General features: G+C 32.6%; 1 protein-coding gene across 1 annotated transcript; it reads right to left on the bottom strand.

Moving 5' to 3' along the window:
* Positions 1 to 201: 201 nt before the first annotated feature.
* On the bottom strand, positions 202 to 20745 carry Pask (PAS domain containing serine/threonine kinase). Its single transcript, XM_088223952.1, has 22 exons — positions 20612 to 20745; positions 20249 to 20345; positions 19662 to 19756; positions 18358 to 18524; positions 17542 to 17696; positions 16153 to 16329; positions 14860 to 14979; positions 14361 to 14547; positions 14132 to 14268; positions 13836 to 14061; positions 12988 to 13764; positions 11920 to 12093; positions 9546 to 9685; positions 8703 to 8823; positions 8430 to 8611; positions 7386 to 7526; positions 7096 to 7295; positions 6857 to 6990; positions 5452 to 5589; positions 3468 to 3608; positions 2074 to 2225; positions 202 to 802 (listed from the first exon to the last, which is right to left on the bottom strand). Exons 1-22 carry the CDS (start codon positions 20632 to 20634, stop codon positions 650 to 652), a joined length of 3837 nt encoding a protein of 1278 aa, XP_088080078.1. The 5' UTR covers positions 20635 to 20745; the 3' UTR covers positions 202 to 649.
* Positions 20746 to 20988: the final 243 nt, after the last annotated feature.

Genomic DNA, 20988 nt, shown 5'->3' with positions numbered 1-20988 from the left:
AATAATAGTAATAATTAGAATCAAGTTTAATTAAATTAAATAAAAATACATAGGTGCATGATTTTATTGATGCATGCACCTATTAGGTTCATAATTATTCCAAAATATATTTTTTATTATTATTTGATTAACTGAATTTTTCATACATAATATATTGTTATTCACCCTAATTGTGATGTGGGAATTAACAAACCACTGAACTTTCTCATTCTGTCTTTATTTCAACATCCATATTAATTTATTAAATTCTTTCATCTGTTGATTTTGTAAAAGCAAAAAAGCCAAAACTTTTATTGATGTGGAGAAGTTCTACCAAATTATTTCACCTGCTAAGAAATGCACGAAAATATTTTTCAATTTTTACCTTTCTTGGACCGGTTGTGTTTTATAAAATCGTGCGAACAAAATGAGAAAAAAAAGCAAGAGGAATGGAAAACCAAAGAATTGTATTAATGTCACCAAAAACTAAAAGATTTTTATACATTTCTACCTAAATTGATAAATTTATCAAAACGTTTTGTAAAGAGAACAATTTATGTGTTTTTTTTTAAGTGCAGTAAAGAGGTGCATAGTCACTATGATACTATTTTCAGATTGGGTTTGTAAGAAATAATGGCCGATAATACGGTGCTGAATGTCACAGGTTTGTTTAGGAAAGACTCTCTTGATCACATTCGTCCCAGCTATCACACGCATATGGGTCATCGTTATCACACTCAAACTCGCACGCCGAGCGGCCTGTGGCGTCTGAGCTCAAGTCTGTCATGGCTGCGTCCGACATGGGCTTGGATATGTCCAGAATCTGCAAATTAATATGTATGAAAGTAATACGTTGATCAAAAAGTTTCAGGTATTGCTGAAGATGAGCAAAAAAGTTGCACTTACAACAATGTAACTAAAAATGTAATTATTCTTATTATGAAAAGTGGGTGCCAGTGCTATATATTATGCTCCTGACATCACTGTGACCTGTGTAGATCTATTGTGATAGGTCCCCGTAAATTAATTCTCCCCCTCAAAGCCCAGGTCCATAAAGTATCAGGTAATCAGGTAGGGAGCGAGCGCTCTTACATCCTCAGGTTTAAACAATGGTCCCCCGGGGATGCGGCTTCTTTTGCGGCATAAAGCATCACATTTAAAAAAAATGTGTATAGATGTTTCATCATCTGTACTGCAGAACCTCTTTCTAGAAGTTCCAGAAAGGTTCATTATAGTAAGGTGTTTATTCAATCTTCAGTTCCGACTAAGTTTCATCAGGTCGAAAACAAACCTTTGGGAGTACCCTTTTAGCAGATCATTCAAATGTCGTACATAGTACGATGCTAAAATTAAGTGGAAATGTCAGTGACAGTCATACCAACCTAAATAAAAGCATTTAAATCAGTCTAACAGAAGCTCCACAGACTATGCTATAAAAACTTCACCAAAAAGTCAACAGATGTCGTCTATAAGAAAATTTAGAATAATGTGAAGGCACGTCTGCTTTGACTAGATATAAACAAGTTCTGAAAATGTGGAAGCCATAAACATTAGACAGTATCTTGGCTGAGATATTATGTACCAAAGTTATTTCTTTTGTCCCTGACGAGATATTAGTCTCTAAAGATTTGCATCCGTTTGCCTCTGAGGTACAGATTAAATGTATCTAAGCTTGGAGTAGGAGTCAGTGGAATGAGAAAGTCAATAAAATGAGAAAATGTTATACATTGCAAGAAAGAACACATAATTTTGAAGAAAATATTAATAATTGATTTCTAAATTTATGAAACTGGTTTTTACATCTATCTCTATTAAAACAAAAACCTGCTGGGCTCACAGTTAAGTGGGTATTTTTTGGATGCTTATTGTATCTCATTAATTACACATGAATAAAAAAAATAAATTAAAGAACACCAGAGTAGTAAAATATTTTTGAAAATGAAAAAAAGGTAGAACAGAGAATGTTACACAGAGTATAAGTTGATAAATTGAACCAGTCAATGATGGATTATTACATAATCCAAACTTTCACATTCCTTTCCTAAAGAGATTCTTCATCCTTGTAATAAATCCATCTATAATAACTTTACTCACTTCGGCAGAAGATCGAAGGCTGTAGTTATCTGATTGTAATTCCTTGTCCATAGAAATGGCAGTGAACTGGCCTTGGGATCTCCTCTTTATACTGTCCTTGGGTAAAGTCTTCACATCGGGCTTGCTGGTTCCTTCTTGCTGCAGCGCAGTTCCTGGAAAGCAGTTCTCATTGATAAGAACCAGAATGTTTAATGTTGAATTTCCTTGATTTTAAGAAGGATTTTTCTTATTTTGGTGTCTCTGAATTTGGGGATGCGTCTTATAATCGATGGCGACTTCAAAAATAAAATTTTGTCTAATAAAATTGTAAAAAAATTGCTTTATTTTATTTTTTATAAAAAAAAGGAAATATTTGCGTTCTTATGATTTCCAAAAAATATTTTTATTTTGGAGCCAATTTCAATGAGTTGTAAATAACTAACTATTAAAAAACGGGAATCAAGTTGGAGTTGAGTGGGGTTCGAACCTCGGACCTCGGACCTCTGATACACTACCCACGGGACCACAACTCGATTCAAACATGAGTGGATAAAGGTATTATGTGACAAAAACAAAAAGCCAAGATATCTGCGGTTAAAGTTTTGAACACCAATACAATTATTGATAAAATAACACCTTCATTCGCTCTCAACATCGGTTTTATGCTACTTTTTGATAATGTTGTTGGCTTCATGTAAAAAGGGCTGTACATAAAATATGCATTTATGTAAAAAAAAAACCTTATAAAAAAAATTACAACATAACACCTTCATCCACTCATGTCTTCAATTGTTTCGAATTACTGATTAAAATGTTGGAAAAAAGACTGAATTATGATGCTTCATTGAAAAGAAAAGTTATTGAAAGAAAACAGAGCCGCGGGATGTAAATTTGACATCAGTGAAGAAAATATTATATGAAATTTTGTGGGAAGCCGCAGACAATGAGTCGTCAAAAAGTGATACAGAAAAAACTGACACTAAATCTGAAAAAAAATCAGACTCCGATGGTATGCCTATTGTAAAATCCTTTTTATTGTGATTATATGACTTGGTCTGTTTATAATTTTAAAAAATTGGTCTCGAAAAATATGAGGGTCTTATAATCAATGGTGTCTTATAATCCAGGAAATACAATAGGCCAAAGAAGATATCAGTAAAATAGGGCAAAGGTAGGTAGACCACAATTCTTCAAAAAGCATTCTCTTCAGCTCAAGTATCTCACCCACCAGCTTCAAAATAATAACATAATGCACAGCAGCAGAACGAACAAAAGTTGTCCAAGAACACTTTCATCTTTCTTAAAAGTATCTAAATATTCTTGAGAGCTTTCACTAACAGATTTGAATGTATGATTTGATATTAGCTCTACTTGCTGGACTCTATCAACCTGGACTTGTCATGGTTACTACTCACCAGAGCGTGCAACATTGTGAGGAGGGTCTGTGTGTGAAGCAGAGTGAGATGTAAGGGAAGGAGCGTCCTCCTCACCGGAGAGGGGTGACCCTGAGCATCCCCAGCCGGAATAGTAAACTTCCGGAGCTGCTTCTTGGCTCTCTGTTGAAAAAAAAAACCTAGCATTATTATACAATAAATATACTATATAAATTATAACATCAAATATAGATGTATACCAGGGGCGTGCGGGGGGTTTTTGATTAGGGAAGCAATTAATATATAAGTAATTGGTACATAATAATATACACTGCCCTTAAGATATTAGAGACAAACTAAATACTATATACATATGATTAGAAATAGAAACAATAATTTTACATATCTAGTAATAAATTGTAATAACAAATCAACCAACTTCACTATAATATATACTATAATAAGTAACTGCGAAGTATTTAGTGGCATTAAATTTTATTTGACTAAAATGCAGTAAAACCAATATATTTATATATATATTATCTTGTTAAAAAACATGAATTTTCAACGAAAAAGAATTGATCATTATTTGAACCCGAAAAATCAACATAATATATATGTAGTAGATTATAAACTTTTTTCTTATAACAAATCAATAATATATGGATGTAATGTTTGAATTAAATTCTACATTTTATTTTGTATTCCTACACCACTACAAAATAATAATTATAATATTATGTCCAGCGCCAAAATACCAAAATCGCATCTGTGCTGCGTGGCGCGGTGTTGCGTTCGCATCACATGTAAACTACATGGAAAATAATGTATTGGTATGTTTCGATTGCTTCCGTTGCCCAGGGAGAATTTAGATCTGCACCTGCGCCCGGACTGCAGTACGGCGCTGGAATGGAATTTCGAATATGCTTCCATCGTGATCGTTCTTTAAATCGATACACAGCCAGCCAGTAGGAAGTAGTATGCGTATGGCAGCGCTGGTAAACGGACGCAATGGGAGGTTATGTTTCTTTTTATCATTTTTTTACAAGGCAATATGTATTAAAATTCCTCCGCAATTTATCGCGACTATTAATACAATTATTATTACATTATTTGTTTATAGTAATCTAAATGTTAGGTATTATGACTGATAATTAATTTATTAAACATGCTATTTTATAAACATTATTTGTCTAAATTTAGGGGAACCAATGGTTCCATGCGTTCTATGAACGGACCGCGCATGATATATGCTGTAATCATCATCCTCTTTCCACAATGAATGGTGCAAAGAGCACTGCATCGGTACATAAACCGCTGCATATCATTATCATATTTGTTATATAAAGGTATGGTGATCATTAACGATTATGAAGTATTTCATGTCAGGCATTTCGGCTATCGGCAGTTTGTCCATTTGACCACAAGGCGGACTAAAAATACTGTAAATATAATGTTATACAGTTTTTAAAATGATCACTTAACTAGCCAATGACAGGTATTTAACCATGTAAGTACATAAACTTACATATTCCTTCCTCAAAGAAATTCTCCATCTCTGTCAGAATGAGGAAGTACAAAAGTCTTTTTATATTATTTATTTGTTAATAGAATATTAATTAAAAAAGCACTATTTTTCTGAAAGTTTTGAATTTTTAAATTACTTCGCGTGTGACGTCTCAAGTTCTCTTCCCCTCCTTCTCGATGAGTTCTGCTTATTGGTCAGTTTACCTACCGTAAACTGGAAATCTATTAAAACTCTCTTATCACTGGCTGATTCCGTAGAACTAGTGACGTCATGCAAAGTAGTTCATTTTTCTTATTTTTTTCATGCATTTTTAAGACTCTTCGCCGTACAATTTAATGCCCTAATTTTTAGGGCACGTAAGAATACATTTTTTTTATCCAATTTCCCATAGGGCCGAACTTCCTCATAAAGTTGCTAGTAATTAATAAATTAATTTTAAATATTGTTTTTTTTTAAAATTATAAATTTCAACTAGATTATGCATATTTTTATAATTACCGCAGTCAATAATATCACAGAAGTTGTAGTTGTTGATGTTGACAGTCTGGTTCATCCAGGGGTGAGCCATTAGTTGAGCTATAGTGCATCGTTCCTCTGGGTTCTTACACAACATCCATCTAAGTAGGTGCTCCAGATCTATAATGTAATACATCCTTATGAATTTATTTTTCATTACTAATGTCTAATGTGGTATTTTTATAACTTCTTTAATATTACGCTTTGCTCTAATTAAAATATTCGTGAAGTAAAAAATATCATCATCCTCATTACTACTGCAATTAATAACTTCAATTGCAGCAAATCATTTAATGCATAAAGACAAGATGGTCAGTCTCACGCTTCAGATCCAGTCTAGTGACCATGTAAAATTACAGTGAAAATCACCTGTTTCGGATTCATATTCAGTAAAACTTCGTTTTTACGTTCCTCAATTTTGCATTTTACCGCTTTTTACGCCGAAATGTATAGGCCCCATTTTTTTTCCATACGTTCTCATTAAAATATCCCCCCATTTAACATTTCTCATAACCCCGGTTTTACGTTGAAAATTTTACGAAAATCATTCGATTTGTCAAAAAACGCTGAACCGCACGCCGCTGCATTTGCCCGAAGTGGTGAATAAAATCAAGGTAAATAAAAAAATGTGTAAATTGTTGTCTCAAACTAAATTAAAAGAAGTTCAGTGTAATTGTCCATTTTGATTAAGTGTAATTTTGTCATTTTTCTTTAAAACTTTTTTCTGAAAATTTTCTGCACTACGAGATTTTGAGTTTGCTTTTACGCTACATATATTCTTTTATTTGATTACAAGCCTTCAAAACTGAATGTCAAGTATACGAAAGTGAGCATTTTCGACACCTTCTGTTCACAAAGTAAAGCTGCTTGCGACGTTTGCCCAGTGTAAGATGAAGACGTTGTGAATTATTTATTGACTAATTTGCTGTAAAATAATGAAAGAGAACACATTATTGACTAATCTGTTGTATTTTTTTTGCTGTGCCCTCTTGTTTTCTAAATTTGGAGAAAAACATACACAATTTATGTTGACACACAATAAAATTCCATGTCCACCTTGCCGGGAACCAAACCCGAGACTTTAAGACTGATAGGCAAACGCTCTAACCGTACACCTCGAGGTGGACTCATCTCTACTCGATTTTCTTTTCAGGATTTTTACCTGAGAGTAAGCTATTGAATCGAAAACACTTGCCTAGGATTCTGGTTTAAATTCGCCTTAGACCTATATTCTTCATACGCCTGACACAGAAATAAATTAAATTGCATTAATGATTAATCAAATAAATTGACAAGGAATTTAAGATGCTTGATGATCGGTTCTATGGGATTAAAAGGGTAAATAATTCATAATCCCATAAAAATAAAACTGGAAGGCTATAAATACCCGTAGTAACAGTTTGTGGCAAGACAAGCAGCGCTTGAATAGTGTCCTCAATATCCATGAAAGGGTTTTCAAAGAAAACCAAAATGTATAGAGTTATACCCATCGACCACATTTCCAATTCAGGGCCAGCATATCTATTAAAAAAAGAAAAACAGCGTTAATGATTTCCAGTTTAAACTTTATAATTATGGTGCTTTAAAATATCATAATAAGATAATCTTATATTATTTAGTACTTACTTGTTCCCGGCTAGAACTTCCGGGCTACAGTACTCCGTCGTGCCATAGAAGGTAGAAAACAAAATGGTGTCATGTCGAAATGTAGCAGAACCAAAGTCAATCAACTTGACGTGAAATTTATTGTCTATTATCACATTCTCGTCCTTAATATCCCTATGAAGAATGTTCAGAGAATGGAGATATTGCACAGCTTGACCAATCTGCAATGCAAACATACACAATGATACTTTAAAAAAATACACATATTATAATACAAATAAAATATGGAGAAAATATTGTAATATTTGTACCTGTTTGAAAATATAGCAAGTAAGCGGTTCATCTAATTTAGGCCATCTTTCAATGAATTCAAAAAGGTCCATTCCTGATCCATGCTTCTCCATTATCATTTGGAAATACTTTTCATTCTCATAAACGTCTATAACGGTAACCTGTAAAATTTAACAAACTGAATAACAATGAATAAATCAAAATAAACAAAACATGTCCCTATGTTATGGAAAACCAAAGAAATGAGTGATAAAAGTGATGTAACATCTCGGTAAATGGACAAGGCATAGAAAAAAATTAAAGTTATTTGGAAATAAAGCTCGTTAAAGATAACCAAGAGGTGGAAATAGAAAGATGGCGAGGTCTAGCATGGGCTGCCTTTGGTAAGCTCTCGTATATCCTGAAGTCTTCGAAGTACCCACATTTCTTAAATAATAAACTTTTTGATGCTTGTGTTTTCCCTGTACTGACATATTATGGCAGTAAAACTTTAGTGTTTGCAAAAAAAAAAACACAAATTACCAGTGACACAAAGACCTATGGAAAGGAGAATGCTAGGTATTTCATTAAGAGACAGAAAACCAACACACGGATAAGAGCGAGCTCAAAGGTCACCGATGTGGTCCACAGGGTTGCCAACCAGAAATGGAGCTGGGCTGGTCATATAGCCAGAACCACAGACTCTAGATGGACTAAAAAAGTCCTGGAATGGTGACCCAGTAAAGGCAGAAGAAGTGTCGGTAGGCCTCGGGCAAGGTGATCTGATGACATAAAGACGGGTTGCAGGAAGTGGTTGGATGCGGTAGGCTCAGGATAGGGAGACAATGAACTCAAGGGGTATGCCTATGTTCACCATTGGACAAGAGAAGGCTGACGATGATGATGATGATGTTATGTAACTATTTTTCTTAAAAATTATTCGATACACAGTTATTTTTCTGACATTGGGTTTTTATATTTTTTAAATGTCCATTTTGCCCCGTCTTCCCTTACATACATTTTTGTCTCACATACCGAATACTGAATTCTGTATGATAAAATTAATAAAATAAGCGATCACTTACAATGTTAGGATGCTTCAATGTTTGAAGTAAACTAACTTCTAGAGGCACTTTTTTTCCACTCTTGTCCGGGCTGTCGACCCAAAATTGTTGGTTTACTTTCTCTTTAAGAATAAACTTTGCGATGACCAATAATCGGTCTGATCTTCTGTACGCCATCTTAACGCATCCATAGGCACCTTTGCCTAGAAATGAAATTGATAAGTATAAATCTAACATTTGAAAAATCACTTCAAGATACATTGTGTTGGATAAAATTAAATAAAGTATTTTCACCTATTTGTTTTAAGGTTACATAGTTCTTATTGTATTCTCCGGAAGTTTGTTCCTCCCCACATTGGCTCAGTAATGAAATGGAGAGCGGTCTGCTAACATTGTGGCTGCCTTGTTTGTGAACCTTTAATGAGATTTTCATTCCTGTTTATTATTTATGTATGATAAATTTACTGTCAAATATGTCTTTGGTGTATAAGTTTACGAATAAGCAGAATTTCAAAGTGAAAGAAGATACAATAAATAAAAATACACCCAATATTTTAATTTCAAATTTAAATACAAAAATATAAGAGTTTTCTAAATATGTACACACAAATTCCATGTATTTATTGAATCAAATAGTGTATATTTAAAAATAAATCAGAATGTTGTGAATGTTACTTATTCTAATGAAAGACACTAACATTTCTGTAAGCTGATTTCTGGAAGAATATTTAATTCAAATATACTGAAAGAGATCAGTTTGTATGTTCAAAATAATTATACTAGAGCGAGATCTCATGCACTGTTTTACGCACCCAGAAGCCGTACAAATACATATCAAAATTCACTCATTAATAGGGCAATTCGCTTTCTGAATATGGCTTCTGCGAATAATTTTTCAGTGCATATCGGCAGTTTAGCAGCTATCTGCTTTCTTTTCATTAACTTCTAACTTATATTTACAGTCTGCATTACGTGATGGGTTAAACAGCTTGCAGACTGCAATTGTCAAATAAATAAATAATTTTAGTTTCAAAGGGTACAACTCAATTGAGTAATTAACTCGAGCAGAGTCAGTTCTAATTCAATAAGTAGTACAAAATATTGTGTAACATTAAAATCATAAGTTTCAAAACTCACAATGGATATGGAGTTATCAGCCGTAGAGTTGATGCTGGAGGGGTTCACAGTGGGAGGCTCGGAGCACGCAACACTCACCCACACACACAGAACACTACCACCACCACGCAGACACACGCTTGACACTGTGTAAACTACACCTGCAACATTACAATACACATTACTACACTAAACACACAAATTTCAATTAATTCAAGTGTAGACAACATGTATCGTTATCTCATTTTAATTTTTCATCTTATACTGCATAATAATTGTTGCATATTTTTTTATTACAGAAATAAAACACTTTGATCCACAAATTAGGGATAACCAGTGTCCGGTTTCATTGTTTTTGGTAACTAGCTAAGTGTCGCTCATCTTTTATTTCTAAAATTAATTACAATGATTTTCTATCAATAACTTTTACTAACAAACAAAAAATTTAGCATTTCTCTATCAAGTTTTCAGGTATCAAGTCTTGACCAATGTCGGAAATCCATGAGTGGTAACCAAACTACTACAATACAAGTATAACACAATATTATTCAAACAATTTTTTTTTTGTAATGTTCAGATGTACCAGAGTTCAGACTATCTACACACACAGTCAAGCCTGTTTACTTATCGCACGCAAAGTTTATATGTGTGATGATTGCATTGGCAAGATTTGGAGGTTTTCAAGTGGCGAGAAGACGAGAGTTTTCAAGTGGCATTGATAATAATTCAAACATGTCTGAATAAAAAAAAATCCGATTTTTGTGATACAATTTACCTTAATAAATATTTGTTTTATATTTGAATTTTTCATTTCATTCCAGCTTCAAATACATAGGTCCCGTTATTTTCGGCCTAATATAGTAAATATATATTATTCATCGGGGAATTATTAATTATTAAAACAGAAAAATCAACATAACAAAATGCACTAAACCAGAATCTCTTATTTAAATGGTTTCAAAATAACATAGCAAAAAAAAAAATAAAAAAATTGAACAATGCGTAATAGTATTATTTAAATTTTTGGAATTCTTTTTACTTATTAGTCATATATGACAGTGTATAATCTTTTTTGCAATTTTTAAAAATTATTTTGTTCTCATGATGTTTTTTTAAAAAAGTTAAGGCACAGTGATGCTTATTCATAGTTTTTTTAATTTTTTTTTTAAGAGAAATAATTAAGTTCTTATTTTTAACTAAAATATTAAAATTCTCCGACTATTTCCAAAAAGTTGTAAATAACTTGTGCTGGAAAAATGGAAATCGAGTTGTGGTAGAGTGGGATTTGAACTTGGGACCTTTGGTCCGTGAATCCAAAAAACTACCACGGGACCACAACCCGGTTGATAAACGGAAATAATCTATATACTTATTACCTATTATGAGAATATTCGATATATTTACAGACAGTTGGTTAGGGACCGTTGCGTAGTAAGTAAAAAAAAAGAAGTTTTTCCGATCCACGTTTGACAATTTCATCATCAATCTCTTCCGTACCTAATTGTACGTTGGTGCATCGCAGAGTATTTTGATAATTTTTTTGTTACATGAATGCAAGATGATCAGTCTTATGCTTTGTGCCGTGGCAGTTTCTTTTTTAATAAATATTTCGTGTCAACCTGTTGGGAATCGAACCTGAAACTTCTGGCATGGTAGGCAAACGCGCTGACCACAACACTACGAGGCCGACATTTTCGAGTCATATTTTAAGATGATGGTTTTTTACAAATTTAATTTGAAAATGACGACTGCTGATTTCAAAAAGCTGTGGTTTTTTGAAGTTTTGTAATTTTGAAATTACACCTCTCGTGACGTCACAAGTTCAAGACGGTGAGTATAATTGACTTTTGTTAATTATACATTTTGTAAATTTAAGTAGATTTTAAGACTGTTTAGATTAAGTATAACTCATTAATGCCGATCTGTTAGGGCTTACTTAAGCCTGTTAAAAAAAAATATTTAAAAAACGGAAATCCGTCACAACAAATAACAACGCTGTAATTGATTGGTTATTGTTCATCTGAACCTGTGACGTTTCAAAATAGTTCATTTTTATAATTTTTTTTATACATTTAGGAGACATTTCCCCATACTATTAAATGCTTTAATTTTTACCACATGCAAAAAAGGTTTTTTATATCCTATTTTCCCATAGAACTGAAGTTCCTCCTAAATTTTTTTAAATGAAAAATTCATTATTTATTTCAGGATTTAAATAAAGGGTCATCTTGTTGCTAATCAGGTGCCCTTTCCACTGGGCTAAACAAGCATTTTAACTAATGAAAATTACTATGTGGCAACTTTTGAATAAAACAAACCCTATTTCATTTTAAAGTGAGGACATCAATATTATGTAATACATTGATCCATACAGATGAATAAAATTCTCACTCACTGAGTTCTGTGCCATCCTTGTGTAGGACTGTGCCCCTGTATGTGGCTTCCCGCTGCAGTTGGTGATGAAGAGGGTGGAGGGGATGAAGCGGTGCACGAGCTTGTCTCAAGTTCTGCGGAGTGGAAGTGGTCACGTGACTCCGGATGGCTCTTGGTGTTCCCTGGATCAGCTCTCCTATATGAAAATTTAGCAAAAAAGACCATATTTACTTTCAATACAGTTCTGCGAGTGAAATAGAAACAGAATCCTTAAAGAGTGTTTTTGACTTGATGGCTGCTTTCAGGTGAAAATACTGAATAAGGAAATTGAGAAATGATTCCGTCTCGTAGTGTAGCGGTTGGCGGATTGGCCTACCATACTTGAGGTCCCGGGTTCGATTCTTCGGAAGGTGGATATGAAATATTCTAAATATTATAAGGTGGTTTTACACTGCAACATTTAATAGTTCTTCTGGCATTTGAAGCGTAAGACTGATCACCTTAAGGTCCAATTGATCAATATACACAGCATTTGGTGTAATTGCTAATCAACAGTTAGGTAAATGTTCAGCAGAGTGAAAAAAATAATTAAAATTAAGATATTATTAATATTCAAAGGATTAACTTTGTGGTCCAACATTTTAATATTATGTTAATAAAATTTGTGTTATGTTAATAAAATCGATTGTTAATCCTTTTGAAATATTAGCTTCATAAGTCATTAACCCTCGGTGGTGGCGTAGTGAAGCATGTGTCTAACCTGCATGTCGATTTTATATTTTTGCAAATCTACTATGGTGAAGGTGTGTAGTGGTATTTGCATGTTGGTGTAGTGTTGTTGTCCTGACGAAGAGACGGGTTGCATCTCGAAACCGGTAGACAGATAAGTCGGTGAGTGGTTTTATACAAATTTTATTAACATAATATTAAAATTAAGATATATTGAAATAAAAGCAGGATACTTTTTTAATTTTTATAAATATTTTTGTTTATATTCTTTATGTAAGAGTTTTTCGACATTGAATATTAATGTTTTTTTATCCTGTACACATATATTTCTATTTGATTAAAAGTAATGTAGATTACTTACGGTCAAAATATTTGTTTAGGTTATCCGAGACAACTTCCACATTCTTAATTTCAGTTCTGACCTTGTCGACATGTTTGAATGCTACAGACTTTTCGGACAATAGTTCCGTGTCATCCGTAAACCCCTCCGCCGCACTGGACAGCGGCATCTCATTAATGGGTGTGAGGAAGTCCGCACTTGTCTCGTTTGAGTCACACAGATCGAGGGACATGTTACTCCTATCTAATACAGAAACTACAGACTTGACGGAACCCATTTTAACAGAACCCTTACTGCTGTCAAAATTCAGTTTAGCGGTGGCGTCGGTGCTTTTGATACGCTGTCCACCGTTCATACTGAAATCTGTCGATTTCCTGGATGTAAAATATACTGAATCTGATCTATCTGTAGATTTAGTCGTGTCGTTATGTTTGTTAGCGAGATTGAGATTGTTTTCCCTGTTCTCTGATCCTAAAATATTTTCAGAACGGGATTTCGATATGCTAGAATTGTAGTAGTCGTCGTCCATGGACATGTTGGAGACTGCTGACAGGACGTCCGGCACTAGCGACATATCTACATCTAGCCTTTGATCACAGGTGCTGATGCTGGAGACCATGTCTTGTGTGGGGGTGGGGGTGTGCGTTTTGTCCAGGTTCTGGCAACTCGAGGACTTGTCGAGGCACAAGGCGCTGGAAGACTTGTCTCTCGTGACTTGCGACACTTGGGAATGCTGAGCACTCTGGCTTAAAGGTGACTTGCGGCTGCCTTCTTCGTCATTTGCATCAGAGTCAGAATCTATAAACAACATTTATATAGATATGATTTTGAAAGGTATAATTTTTTTCCCTAATGTTTGAAGATGTTACCTGAGTTATTATTCGGCACCGGAGACAGACTGATATTCCGACTACGGGGTTGCGAGGGATGTATAAGATGTGATTCGTGGCAGAAGTCTTTGATGATGGAGGATATCGGCTTGTTGACAACCTCTGCAAATGCCTTCCCAAAGGTGAGCATGGTAAAGTGGTGATTACAGGCAGATACAACACCGGACTCATCCACCACAAGAAGACCACTCACATTATGGTATACCTGGATACAAAATTTAATAATAAATAATTGCTAAAGAATAAGAATGTACATGAATTTTTGTAGTACTTACCCTGACAGTAATATTATACAGTCGCTTATTGTCGTGGACATCCTTCTCATTTGTAGATAAATTTTTGCTTCCTTCTGATGGTTCGTGATGTTTAATCCACAAACAAAGCGGGAACGTACTGCCATCAAATGTTCGACCTTAAAAAAAAATCGATACTGTAAAATCCAAGGTAATAATGATAGTATGACCGATTTATAGAAGAATAATTGGGATAAAGGTATTTATTTACCTGTGGCTTTCTGTTTAGAGACCTGTTTGGATATATCTGAAGAGTCTTTTGCGGGTAAACTGAGTGACGGTATCAACGTTGATATGTGTAATCCGATCAGTCTGTCGGGGTGGTCACATTGAAATATTAAGGCAGCCTCTTCTGAATCACAACCGGTAGTCAGTCCAGTGTCACCGTCGACATAAATCTAAATATCAGAATAAAAATTAATATTATTGTAAAAGAACATTCAAAAGAGTTTTCAATAAAGAAATCAAAATTTTGCTGAAGCGCAATCATAAAGAGACATTCAAAACATACTTTAGTAACGAGTAAACAAAAAATAAAACGAACACTGTATAGTTCTCCTCATAATAGGTTATCCAAGAGAGGAGGACTCTTTAGTCAAATTCGTATATGATGTTTTCTTATACGTAATATAATAAAAAAGCAATGAATCAGAAATAAGCTCATAGATATCTTCACTCGTATAATATAATATTATAAAAATAGAACCAACCACAGCCTGTTTGATGTGAACTGGTTCAGCAACGGCCAAACATGGTCCATCTTGTTCTAGTTGGCGAATCCACAGGGAAACAACGACCACTTCTCCGCTACCAGTCAGCATTTCAACAACCTATAAAAACAAATAAAATCATACAACAACAGAAATAAAAACAAACTCCCTCTCTAAACATGAGCAATATGCTCCATTAGAGGGGTAGCAATGTAAGTGTATCATGTAAATATATGTAACAATTTTGCAAAACTTTTTTGATTAAATAAATACAATAAACAATAAGATTGTAGATTACACTAAGATCGAAGAAGAATTATAATTTATAAAATTGCATAGACACTCTAATGACTTAGAGGAGGAATTATGGGTGAGAATTACGAGGCTGCTCTGAGAATAAGAATGGAGAAATAAACCATGAACAGAATTGATAAGCGCTGAAAATTTTCACAAAGGTTGTCAAAAATTTACAAATATAAAAATACAATTTAAAATAAAAATACTAGAAACTCAATTATTATTCAAAAATTATAAGAATAATTGGTTCTTGAAGTTTGATAAAGTTATACGAAATATATCTATTTTTAGTTCATCAGTGTGTTTGTTCCCGAGGCAGAATTCTCGAGAACAAATAATTAATGTGCTAACTTGACTAAGATATATTAATATATCTAAAATAAATGTGATGCCTCATTTATTAGGCACACCGAAACATAAAATCAGTAATTTTAAGTAAATTCAATGTACCTAACCGATGAACAATATAATTTTTTGATTGATAATATTGATTAAAAATCTTTTTCTGACCCCAATATGAACCCGAGTATTTGCATTCCGTTCTTTGATGTATAATCAAAATGACTATAAAAAGAAAGTGTTTTATCAAATATGATACCGAGGTCTTTAATTTCCTTTATAGAAACAAGGGTAAAACTGTCGAGTGAATAAGAAAAGTATGAGTCTTTTTTGAACTATTAAATAATTATTTGACACTTACGAACATTTAAGAAAAGGTTCATTTCTTTACACCAAAGAGAGAGACAATCTATATTTTTGTGTAAAACAACGCTATCTGCTATATATCGAAGTGTTAGGACTATGAAGTACAGTGAACAGAAGTGAGAGGCTGTAATAGTCTCTCCGCTGTTTCATTTTGAACCACTCCAGTAGCCTACAATAATCAGATATGTGGTAATATCTATTATAAAAATACAATGTTACATTAAAAATAATACTTAATTTAGTTTTTTTTATTGCTATTATTGCAGCAATTAAGTTAATTATTTTTGTTACCTTCCCACTCATGAGAACCAGTGTCCCGTCATCTGTGTTGAGACTTCCTTCACTCAGGGCTGCAGCGGGTACTCCGGCCGGAGGTCGGGACCTCAGGAGTTGCTCCAAGCGGAGAGCACATAACTCGGCAGAAGAGTATCCCAGAAGAGAGCAAGCTCGACCATTTACAATAAGAATCTGAAAATATATTTATTATTTTATTAAAAGAATTAGCATTCACTTAAGTAACAAATGACGTATAAGTAATAAATTACCAATACATGTTTCGTAATGGGTTTTTGAGTACTTTTAGCGTACAATTTTTATTAATTTTCAGATCTTTTTTGTAAAAAAATGGTGTTTATTTGTAGTTAACAATTTATCTATTTTATTTTTTTAAGAAAATAATTATTTTATGTTTTCAATTAGTTTTAGTGGTTTTAATTCACATAATTTTATTCAAAAAAATTAATAGATATAAAATTAGTCTACAAGTTGGTATCTAATTATTTTTATTTAAAAAAAAAAAAAACACTTTTTTTCCACAATTTTGTAAAACATCATCTTTCAGATACATAAATATATTATTAGATTTATATCGCAATAATTTATTTATGATAACGCTTGGCGAGTGTAAAACTTAAATGTAAATTTCTAATTTATAGGGTTAAAATACAAAACAATCTTTAAAAAAAAACAGTTTTTCAAGAAAAGACAAGAAAAGACTTCAAAACACCATACCTCTAAACTTCACTATTTGCAAATGCTAAGGTTTTACACTCAAGGTGCAATAAGATACTTGTAGTATAATAAAATCGATGTTATATAGATTTTTTTTTCTCATATAAGTAATATAATTAAAATAATAAAAAAATACTGGCTTATTCCACCAATTAGGGCTTTCACCTATAGTAAACATGTTTAATTTAAACTCTGGGTGTGGAGTTCATACTATTTTTCATTGTGTTTATTTTAATTGAAAAAATATTTTAGACTGGACCAAATTTGTTGTAAATATACATGGAAATATATCAACCAATAGTAAAATGATATTGTAGAAAAGAGCGAAGTACTTGAATAAATATTATCAGGTTGCCAACACAGGAATGCCTTTTCAAATGGCAAATCCGATACGAACCTAACTTCACTCTATACGAGGTTCTATATGACACTTGAAAGGACATCGCTCGCGGAATTGCTTTTCGATCTTTAGTCTCACCCGCACGCAGGCCACTTAGCCAGTTTTAAATAGGTTGTGAATTCCTTTTGATAAATTATGTGGTGACATAGTGTGTAACTTCTTGTTATAAATATTTCCAATCTAATCCGTATTAATCATTATAATCCGCACTCACAAATCAATATCATATAAGATAATAAAGACAAATATAATCTGGGAATCTGTTTTACCTGAGTTGTCTTGGAGTCTATAGTAAATACAGCTTTATTAGGATTAATTCCTTGAGAAACTTTATCCACGGAAAGGTAGTTAGATGTGCTGGGTAAAGGGGAGTCACTGAGCACTGCTAGAGATGAATTAAAGCGAACACCGTTTGGCCCATCCACTGTAAATCAAAAGAATATAATATACAAATTAGTATTTTGGGGAAGTATGTAAATTACACTAAGTGTGTAGAATGAAATATCTTACTGAAGTCCAACTTTATGCACATAGATATTCTTAGTATTGAAAGCACGGAAATTGAAATTTTTGAGAGCATTATTAATTAATTATGACACAAGAAATCCCTTTTTATTAAATTTAAAAAAAAAAAACAATATACGAAATCTTTCTAGTATGACACATTTATAAATATAATATTACACTAATGTACACACATAAAATACAACATGTAATTTAAAATAAAAATACAGATGAGCAAAAACAATGCTTTGGCAATTTTAGGATCTATAACTCAATAATTTTACACATAAAAAAATATTTGGATATAATTCATAATTTAATAATGCAATACTTTCAAAAAAAAAAATTCTTTATAGTTAAGTTTGAAGAGATGCGTTTTTAAAAATAATATAATAATTTCATTTGAATAATTATTCATTTGTTTATTCAACACATGTTAACTTTTTTTTCATTTTTCTCATTTCAGTTTGTTAAAAAGTAATTGATGAAAAATATGTTTTTTTTAAATTTTTATGTGAATATTTCTGGTCTTTAATATTTTATTTCGTTGTTGGTTAACCAAATAAGTTTCAGTATAGTACCTCTGACGAATTCCATTGTTGGTTTTCCCTTTTGAAGTGACGAGTCGCTATCCATGATTGATGATTTAAAGGACGTCCGTATTCTTGGGAAACTTTGGTTTCTTTCAAACGAATAATCGTGGTTTCTCCCGTCACTTGTGGAATCACATATTTTCCTTTTACGGAACCTGCAAAAGAACTAAAGCTTAATGATTGTTTCCCAAATTATGCGAGGATTCCTAAAATGACATTGATCATTATTTCTGTGGGTCGGTTCTAAAATGGCCAATGTAGTAAATCACAACATTAGGGCTGAGTAATTTAGAGCTATTATAATAAACTGTTTGATGTGTTTGAAACTATTTTCAGTAAAAAAACACTACCAGATTATTATCTGGACAACTCCATAGGACCAAAGTCATGCATTAAGTTGGGAAAAATATAATAGGTACAATAATAAATGAAGTAAACATAATTAAATCATAATATCATACATGTAACATAATATTACAATTACTCTAAATCTGTTGCAATAGAAAGAAAAAAAAACTTGAAAAGGGAATATGGATGTCAAAGCATTTAACCTTCTGCCTATATTACAGTGTGTGAAGTGGCCACTTAATCTCTTCTCAAAAATGTTTTCCTTCTCTGTTGCAACAAATTTAGATTTTAATAACTTCCTGGGGAGGAAATCCAGTCTGTCTGCAAGAATTTGGACATACTCAAAACATTTTTGATTACAATTATTCAGCTATGTAAATTTATTTATTTATATTTATTATATATATGCGATTTTCCTCTATTGCATAGAGCAAAAGCGTTGCATATTTTTGGTTTGGTTTAACAACGAACGTATAACCGATGGTTTCATCGCTGTGTTTGCAATTCTCAACCTGAGCACCTACGGCCCATTGTTTTGCTGCAAACTGTAGCTAGCTTCGTGATTGATAATCCTAGAGTGATATGAGCGGTTCTACAAGCGATAGAACGTTATTACTCTGAGGTACAATGTCACAGTTTCAAATGTTCTTTAAATTCAACAACACAAAAATGTTTACGATAGCTGTAATTTTTTAATAATAAACTGGACAATACTTACAAATAATTGCACAAAATGTTTTAAACCTAAATAGGGAGAAAAAAAACAAGAATTGAGATAGAAATTTTACTTCTTTGTCTGTAAGTAATTTTGTAAAGGGTACCAAAATATCATAGTGAAAAACCCACCTTTGAAATACATACTACCTTGCCAGGAATCAAATGCGTAATTTCAAGCAATTTGTTCACAAGATTATTCAAAACTGTTAATAAGTTGAGGATCTTACTTGTTTAGCCTATGAGGAGATAGATAAGCTGAAGGTGATGCAAGTAGCCTCCGTTTTGCTTCAACATGGTGGAATTTCTCCCCAAACGGAACAAACTTAAAACAAAAGAATGACAAATTTTGTAAAACAATTTTTTTCTTTTTTTTTGTGAATGTTTCAGTAATATGGTTTGGCGCAGATTCGGGTGTTAATATTCAGTAGACATGGTGTAACTGTGAGATCAGGGCTGGCTATAGTCAGGTGTCACAGTGAGACAAATCAATGATAATATATGATCTCTATTGTTGAAGCAAATCAATGATAACATATGATCTCTATTGTTGAGACAAATCAATGATAATATATGATCTCTATTGTTTTAAAAGCAAAAAGCTTAAATACCACATCTCATTGATTAAAACATCCTTGGCCTTTGGGTATGTAAAGGACTATTAAAGAAAGGTTTATCATTTTTATGAGCCGTACTTTGTATTTAATTATTTGTAGTACACCTTTAATATGTGAGCAAACTAAGCTATCTGAAGATCAGAGAGAAAACCATGTTTAAATGATTGAAGATCAGAATTATCAATAAATATTGTACGTACTGTGGGTGGAAGTTTGTTGAGGTGCTCAGGAGAATAAATATCATTTACGCGCCTGAGAGGATGCAGACGAATTGGTGTAGGAAAATCGTGTTGATAACTGAAACAACATGTACCATCAAATTGTTATCACTAACGTCAAAATACTTCACATTTTAAAGAATACAACGAAGTTATATTATATCATTGCGCGAGAGAAGCGTATTAAATATCATCTTGACGTCAAGATTTTGATTTAACACACTTATTTATTTACATTCAAGAGTATTTATAAACTAGCAAAAATCAATAAAACTCATCTTCAAACGCGCGCAGTTTAAATGTCACGTATTTGACAAAAGATAAATCTAAATACTCAAATATTACCTTTCATTTACTGAACTATCCATTTTAATGAATGAACAAACTTAAATTATTGTTTGAATAATCACTTTCAACTTTCAGTAGCTATTAGATAAAAAAAAACAATAACTATCAAATCTGACAAAAGATTTTTTGAATCATAACGTACTCAAATATGTTGCCAGATGTGATTTTTTACCTACCAAATGGAAAATAACGGATAACATTCTTAAAAAAATCGTCAAAATATGCAGGTAAAAATTTAAAGAATTTTTGGATACCAACAAAGTGTGAGTACCAAAAGTTCTTTATTGTATTTGCAATATTTTTCGTAAATACTGGCGCATTCAAAAGCATGGAAATCTATTTTATATAATAGTTAGACTTATAATAGTTTGGTA

The sequence above is a fragment of the Micrasema longulum genome, unplaced genomic scaffold, assembly GCF_059751315.1.
Source record: "Micrasema longulum isolate JH-2025_06_02 unplaced genomic scaffold, ASM5975131v1 h1tg000004l, whole genome shotgun sequence".
Lineage (NCBI taxonomy): Eukaryota > Metazoa > Arthropoda > Insecta > Trichoptera > Brachycentridae > Micrasema > Micrasema longulum.
Note: the sequence above shows the minus strand (reverse complement) of the source record. Positions and strands in the feature narration are given on the sequence as shown.

What these genes read in the sequence shown, in the direction of transcription:
- Pask (XM_088223952.1), bottom strand. Translation starts at nt 20,634, where the DNA reads ATGGATAGTTCAGTAAATGAAAG. An exon ending in TTCACATCAAACAGGCTGTG is followed by an intron (nt 14,548 to 14,859) that starts GTTGGTTCTATT and finishes TCTGATATTTAG; the next exon opens with ATTTATGTCGACGGTGACAC. An exon ending in CTGTGATATTATTGACTGCG is followed by an intron (nt 3,609 to 5,451) that starts GTAATTATAAAA and finishes TTTTTTCAACAG; the next exon opens with AGAGCCAAGAAGCAGCTCCG.